The sequence below is a fragment of the Phragmites australis genome, chromosome 5 (assembly GCF_958298935.1).
Source record: "Phragmites australis chromosome 5, lpPhrAust1.1, whole genome shotgun sequence".
Taxonomy (NCBI): domain Eukaryota; kingdom Viridiplantae; phylum Streptophyta; class Magnoliopsida; order Poales; family Poaceae; genus Phragmites; species Phragmites australis.
In genome coordinates this window covers 38,417,897-38,425,406 of record NC_084925.1, presented here as the reverse complement: position 1 = coordinate 38,425,406, position 7,510 = coordinate 38,417,897, and the positions used below count along the sequence as shown (strand labels likewise).

The following is a 7,510-nucleotide window of genomic DNA, read 5'->3' as shown; positions in this document are numbered from 1 at the left end:
GCGGCGTGTGTCAGCCCCGGGCAGGCCGCCGTCTCCGAGAAGCCACTAGCTCGGAGCACGTGAAGACAGCACACCAACGGAGATCGAAACCCGCAGGCGAGCGGGCGTGTGTCAGCCCTGGTAGGTCGCCGGCTTGGAGCACTTGGAGACAGCACGTCTGTAGAGATAGGGATAATTGCTCAGTGACTACTCTAAGAAAGTGATAATTGCTACTAGGATAATATGTGAATCATCATGAGTCTATACATATAAAACAGGTAATAAATGAGCAATTACCACTTCTTAAAGTGAAAAAAAAAAACAAATGCCCCATAGAGATAGGAAGACAGAGATGTAGAAAAAGCCGAAGGGAGGAATCCTAATTGGAAGAGAGAGGAGAGCCGACAAAGAGAGATCTAAACGGCGGCGGATGGACTAGATCGGGGTTAGGATGAGTAGAAGTTGCAACACACATGAAAGAAAAACTTAATCCTAATTTTAACTCTATATATCATATTAAAAATAACAACATAAATTTAATAATAGTTTTTAAAGGCAATATATAAAAAATATATAAGAATACAGGATAAGAACTCTAGTAATCTATATGTAAGGGATAATAACTCTATATTCCTAACAACAAGCAGCTGTTAAAAAAATAATATCACATCGTGACAAGATTACATCTCCAAAATTTACCACACAAGCAATGACTTTAGTAACTATAAGAAATGTTGTCCCAGTCATGACAATGTTGTCCATGCATCAGTCAAGGCGGCAAGTCACCCAACTCCATAGAGAGGCAAGAGAATACTTGTATTTATCACCGGAAATCGTATCAAGTGTATCTGACTATCCATACGAGTTGCCACATCCATGAGTATATCATCCCGATGCCACAGCTGAATGACACCATGATGAGAGGTAGGAAGGGAAGTCTATCACCGAATACATGGCGGTGAAATACTCGAGACCATAACTCTATAGCTGCAATTCCCAAAAGATAGCTCAAACCAATCCACCCAATGAAGCCATCTTTCTTCACCGTGCTGCTGGATTGATTTGCTTTCTTTCCTTCATGAACAGACTTTACAGCAAAGTGGGACGAAAAACCCACCCACATGAGGGTAGCATAGGTCAACAGCAGCAGCACCTTTATCGGGTACTCTTGGTTCTCAAACAGCAATGGAAACAGAGAGTAGCATGAAACTGCAAATACAATTTGTTTAAGCAAATGAATATCACCAAAGACGGTGTTGAAACAAAACATGCACCAGTTTTTTCAGAGAGCTCAAGTAACCAAGCAACACTTTGCGAAGTTGTTGGCATAGCATGAAAGAGTGGAACCATCAAAATAGACCATAATAATGTTGTTAGGCTGTTCCCCAATTCAATGAACTAAGCAAACACACCATATTACAAATTATCTTGTACAGGTTAAGTAGCACATGTTTCGATAATGCATAACTCTCACAAAAAGTATGATACGAGAACTGTGAATTCAATCCATCCTATGCGGCAATACCAGTGCCAGTTATGTGAAGTGCAAAGAATGAACCTTCATCCACTTATTAACTCCAGAAGCATCATAATTTGTAGCAGTTGAACACTAGGGCTATAACACTAAAAATAACAAAAGCAATGCTGAGTTCCAATGTTTTCCCTAGATTCTTTGTATTACTTAAGCTTCCCTTCTCTCTCATTTGCAAGTGTACAAAAGAAAGTGCTAATTCCTGATCATTTCATTGGAAGTTACTAGTTATTTTTTTATGGTTGATTATACAAATAAACGATACCAGGTCTTGACATCAGAACAATCATCATATCAACCACTTGCCTGATAGCAGGTTTATTATTTCTGACATCATGTTTTCACAGTATTACAAAAAAAAAAACATAATGTAGGGAATATAGTAGATACTGAGGTAGGCAATATGGCAAAAGAATCTTGTTTCATGGACAGAACATAGCACCTAAAAACATTGTTTCAAGAAATGTTGCAAGTGTAACTGGGTAAACATTGAGGTGTGAGTGTGTGACCAAGAGTAAAACATACCTATGGACAACAAAAAGTAATGCCTGGCATTGTCCAAACTATCCATGGCAAGTAGGGCAAGCGGGATAATGAAATGAAGTGATGCCTTCTCATGCACATGCCATCCAAACATAAATCCACATGTACAAGCATATGACACCCATCTAACTATATGCTTTGGTTGAGGGTTAGAGAATGATTTGATAAGACAAGGAGTCATGGCAAGTATGACCAATAAGAATGTAGCAATTGGGGTGACCTGCAATCCATCAAGTTCACAGATATCAAATCATAAAGCTATTGTGTTTCCTTGGAATAAAACAAAGAATGGATATAATGGATGGTGGAGGAGAGAACCTTGGGAAGAACAGCGAAAGGAGACGAATCACCAACGATCCCCCCGGTAAATGAAGCTTCAGGTATCAGGATATTGAAGCCTAGTCTTCTAAGAAGAAATGCAAGGATCTTGTCGAGTATTATATAGAATACCCAAAAGTTTGGGGCCCAGTATGCATGGCACAGGCCTCGCCCAAAGGGAAACAATCGGTTAAAGAGTTGTTGCATCTGCAACATTATTGGTGCAGTAAGAATTGTGGTCATCTTAAAAAACATTACCACCTTTATACATGTGAAGTTGTGAACATATTAAGAGGACTGTCCACATGGCAAAGACAGATGTTACAGACAATGATGTTACTACAATGAATCTCATGAGGCCAAATGTAGAATAAAACATGGTAGACAGATGAATATATATTGCCAGAGAATAGCACTAAACTTCCTACAAAGTTGAATTTTACCAACCTAATGTTTAAGAGAACAGCCATACATTTACAAGACTCCGAGATTTCATTTCACACAGTGCATTTATAGCACAAAAACGCAAACTTTGCATCGTGGGTCTTGTATGGAAATTGGAAACATCATTTAACCCAGAGGTTTCAAACAGCGAAGCAGAACCAAGGTTACCAAAATGATTCTACTAAGATAAACTCTACAGCATTATCACAACAGAAACCAATGTTAGGGGATTTGACGCAAGCTGAAACAGCTCCAACTCCTATCATAAGAAATTTGACACTGTGCGTTCTCAGTTACAAATCTTTTCTACAGGACTCAATGTCAAATTGCTCGAATTAACTCCAGAGCAGTCATCACTCTCACTAACTCTCAACTCTTCAAGCTTGTTTTCTTACTTTTCATTAGAAACTGATGTTTGCACATGAATTACTGTATGGAAAGAACAAAGATGAAAGCAATTTGTCCCAACCAAAAGAAGGATCAGGCGACCGAACTCACTCACCTGCCCATAGTACACGAAGGGCGCAAATGCCGCGGCGAAAACAGCAGCCACTCCAGCACCCATCAGCAAGAGCCTCCCCAGCCCCCTCACGACACCCCGGCCGCAGCAATAATGCCGGAACAAATACACAAAGTACACCGGAGCAGCCACGAGGAACAGATGCTTCGAGCACAGCAACGCAGCAAACACGATTCCCCCGGCAAGATCCCTCCCCTGCTCAAGGAAGTGCAGCGAGAGCAGCAGAAGCCCCATCAGGAACCCGTTATACTGGAAGTGGACGTGATCCACGGCGAGCAGCGCAGGTGACCACAGGACGAGCGCGAGGGCGAGGAACGGCCGCCGCCTCCGCCGCGCGTCCCGCGCCAGCAGAAGAGCGGATGCGAGGAGTAGGAGGTCGGAGAATGCGACGGTGAGGCGTAGGTACAGGAGGTGGGCGAAGGGTGGCGCGGCGGGCACGGGGAGGGAGACGAGAGATGCGTCGACGAGCGGCGCAGGGACGGAGAGGAGGCGGGAGAAGGAGGCGAAGAAGGGCGGGTAGTCGAGCGTCCACTCGGAGGAGGCGTCGGTGTACCACTGCCGCGCGGGGAGGGCGTGCGTGAGGGCGAGCCAGTAGCGGTGGACGTCGAAGTCGGTGGAGCGGTATGTGGGGACGAGCAGGATCTTGACGCAGGTGGCGGCGGCGAAGGCCCAGGCTGCCGCCGCCGCCGTCGACGGCGAGGTGGTAGCGGCCATCGGGCGGCGCGGGCGGGTGGTTCGGGTTGGAGATCTGGGGATGGAACGGGGGTCGGTCCTTCGGGCCGCGGGGTTTGGTGGGCCGCGACAGACGACGGGTCGGTCGGGCCGTTGGTCCCAAGCCGTTCGTTTTTTCGTTCCGGTGGTCTCGTTTCTGAGTTCAGCGGATTTAGGTCGGCCGCACGGAGCGGGACGCCACGACGCTGCCGCCGACGAGTGTGGGGGCAGTCGCCAGCCGCGTGTTGCCCCGGCTCGGTGGCGGTACGCTGCCATCTGAGGTCCGAGAATGGCGTGGAAGATGGACCCCGAGAACGTGGCAATGCGGAACACGGCCGAGGCGAGGTGCACGGTAGGGGTGGGCTGTCGCGCGTTAAGGCCTTGTTGGGCCTCCACGCAGAGCCTAGTGGTACAAAATTTTGAATTTTTTAATATATTTTTTCTTTAATATTTTTAAGAATACATACCCATTTTAAAAAATGATAGTATAAGCTACCGTAGTCTGTTCAATGGGCGAGACCTTGTGGATCTCGACGATCAATGTATTTAATAACCGATTGCAGCAACGTCTCGTCTATTCACTAGTGAGAACTTCTAAAACGCAGCATGTTCGAATGGTAATCGCTTTTACGTGAGAAAGGGGGGCCACCCTCTAAGCCTAAGTATTCCTCAATGACCGGTAGCGTATAAATATCGTGAGGGAAAGGTGAAAAGAACCCCAATCGGGGAGTGCAATAGAGAACCTGAGATCTAATGTGAAATCTCGTTCGAACAGGCGAGATCTTTATTTCCCGTGGAGAACAGGTGACATGTTTAAATTAATTTAATTTACGGTAGAATAGGTATATGTAGATTTTTTTAATATAACTTTTGTATACGGCAATTTGAAAAATATTGCACATTATTACGGTGAAAAGTGTTGGTTGTGCAAATAGTTGTCCAAACCTCTTCAGTGAGTGTTTTATTTTATCTTTAATTTTGGTTCGATGTAATTTTCTCGATATTTTTTTTTAATTAGTTGATGTAAAAGTTTGTGAGTTATTTTTTTAATGAAATAACGTTGAGATGATACAAAATCTAATTTATTGAACAATAGTAGTTGTGAAGCACAATTATCATATAACCTATCACTGAGTTTACATACGCTGATTATAAGAAGCTCCCTGAGGCCACAAGGTCGTAAAACTCCTAACTCAGTCTGGTGAACGGCAGATAAGAAGCTACGGTGCTTCTTATCCATTATAGGGTCAAGAAACTCGGGGGTCGGTGGGTGCGTCTTATCTGCATTCAAAACAAAATTAAGCAGTTTGTACTATACATATACATAATATTACATGAACAATGTATGCCATACAGGTACACACAGTTACATGAACATATTATAACTTATAGGGACCCCAAATCAAATATAAATATAAGGCCCAACTACCCCAAACATTGGTTAGACGAAAACCTCACAAATAAAACATCCAGATACGATAAACACATTCACACTTGACGGCCGTCGCGACCCCATCTACATACCAGGTGCATTTTTCAGACATTTCTTGTACGTGTGACCAGTTTCATTACACTTGTTGCATCGTTGCACCCTTGGACCTGTCTCGGTTTCATCCATATCATTCTAAATCCGTCGAGTTTGTTGAAGTCCCGATGTGTACTTCATCTTCTCAAAGTCTGGCCCGTACATTCATGAGGGACCTGACTCACTTGTAAATGTATCAACAATATCGTAGCCACAAAGCTCATGGTTTCATAGGTTCAGTATCTGATCCTTTATAAAGTAACGGGAAACATATTGTCACGGTAGTATATTGGACTCCCCACATGCAGTTATGATGTGTGTGCACAGCCTGTGTAGAAATTTTGACTTCTGGCATGAACAGCTACATGTTCCATTCCTAAGCACGCACTCTTGCACATAACGCTCACGTCTGCCACCCCTACACCCCTTATCCTGACACAAGGCAACGAACTTATGCTCCATAGTTTCCTCTTGATTTACGCAGAGCATATGTGCTTTCTTTGTGGCTTTCTCCATGTCGTGACATAGCATCGATCCATACATCATACTATTATCTGCCATTGCCTTCGAAACAGCTGCGTAGCGATCAATAGAATATCTGCAAGTTCTATGCATAATACCTTCAACAATTTCAACAAGAGGGAGGGATCTCATACCCCGCATAACCTAGTTCTAGACCCCAGCAAGATTAATTATCATTATCCCATATCTTGCCCCTCCAGTGTTGTATATCAAGGCTCACTTCTCTCTTGGCTCATTTCGTATCAACCGTGAGAAGTTCCTAACAGATGACCCTGACCTCCTTACTATCTAGGGAGTATTTGTTGGGATGGGTCCAAGAGCAACTGACTCATCTCCAGTGTCTGCTATCTCAGCTGATTGTTTCATGGTTAGTTCATCTAATCTTGCCCATATTGTGTTAAACTTTCTTTGCTGGTTTTGGCTGCACAATTTCTTGAAAAAATTCATCAACTGATTGTTTTTCAATTGTATGTAAAAGTTTGCACCTATATGCCTCACGCAGCACTTGCTCTTCAAGTCAGATCACTTTGATGTCACACACTATTGTGGCTCATACTTTAGGTTGTTCACAATCTCTCCATACATCACATTGGCAACAAAAGCATATGATAGGTTCTGATGGGAGAACTCTATTTCCTCAATATGATAGTTGTGCTCTCTATTATTGAGCACTCTTAGTGGTCAACCGACTTCACCCTGAATGCGTGCACCCGCCACGAACAACCAGGCACCAAATACTTGATATCGTACTCCCTTTTGCTTGACTTCACAAACTTAAACTGTCTCTAAAGAGACAACGGCTAGTATTTCACTGCATCAATAACATCCTCCTTACTAGGGTACATAGCACTATAGGACACCTCGTTCTCATGATATTCTCACAGTGTCCGATGACCCTCATTAATCACTAGCTGTGAAAAATTCTGATTCTTCCACTCTGCAGGAACATGAGCACTTTCCCCCTTGTTGGATGAACCCTCATCAGCAATAGCTTCCTCGAGCTCCTGATCCTCCCTTTCCATCTCTTCAATTATGCTAGAGATGTGCTCCCCCTCATCGGCCACACCTCTCGGTTGCATCGCCAACACATCCCCAACATCCTTCTCCTCTCTCATAGTTGTCTTGTTTGTTTCATCCACCATTGCCTGACTTGTTCCTACTAATTCTTCCCCGACGGTTATCTCTGTTGGTTCCTTCTGGTAGGCCAGCACAAGTGGGAGATCACGTTCACATGCTATATCTACGTACTGCAACCAAGTAGCTATCGCATTAATCAGAATGAGCTCCCTGATGTACCCCTTCAGTAGCACGACTAAGCACAACTTTCAGCTTAAGCTCATGGTGTTGGGGATCCAATTGAAAATGGTGCATCAGCCACTTGCACACGTACACTATTGTCCTCTCATTGGCTCTATTA

General features: G+C 43.9%; 1 protein-coding gene across 1 annotated transcript; it reads right to left on the bottom strand.

Moving 5' to 3' along the window:
• Positions 1-589: 589 nt before the first annotated feature.
• LOC133919538 (probable dolichyl pyrophosphate Glc1Man9GlcNAc2 alpha-1,3-glucosyltransferase) lies at positions 590-4,301 on the bottom strand. Its single transcript, XM_062363956.1, has 4 exons — positions 3,318-4,301; positions 2,372-2,578; positions 2,036-2,273; positions 590-1,188 (listed from the first exon to the last, which is right to left on the bottom strand). The coding sequence occupies exons 1-4, from the start codon at positions 4,047-4,049 to the stop codon at positions 818-820; spliced, it is 1,548 nt and encodes a 515-aa protein (XP_062219940.1). The 5' UTR covers positions 4,050-4,301; the 3' UTR covers positions 590-817.
• Positions 4,302-7,510: the final 3,209 nt, after the last annotated feature.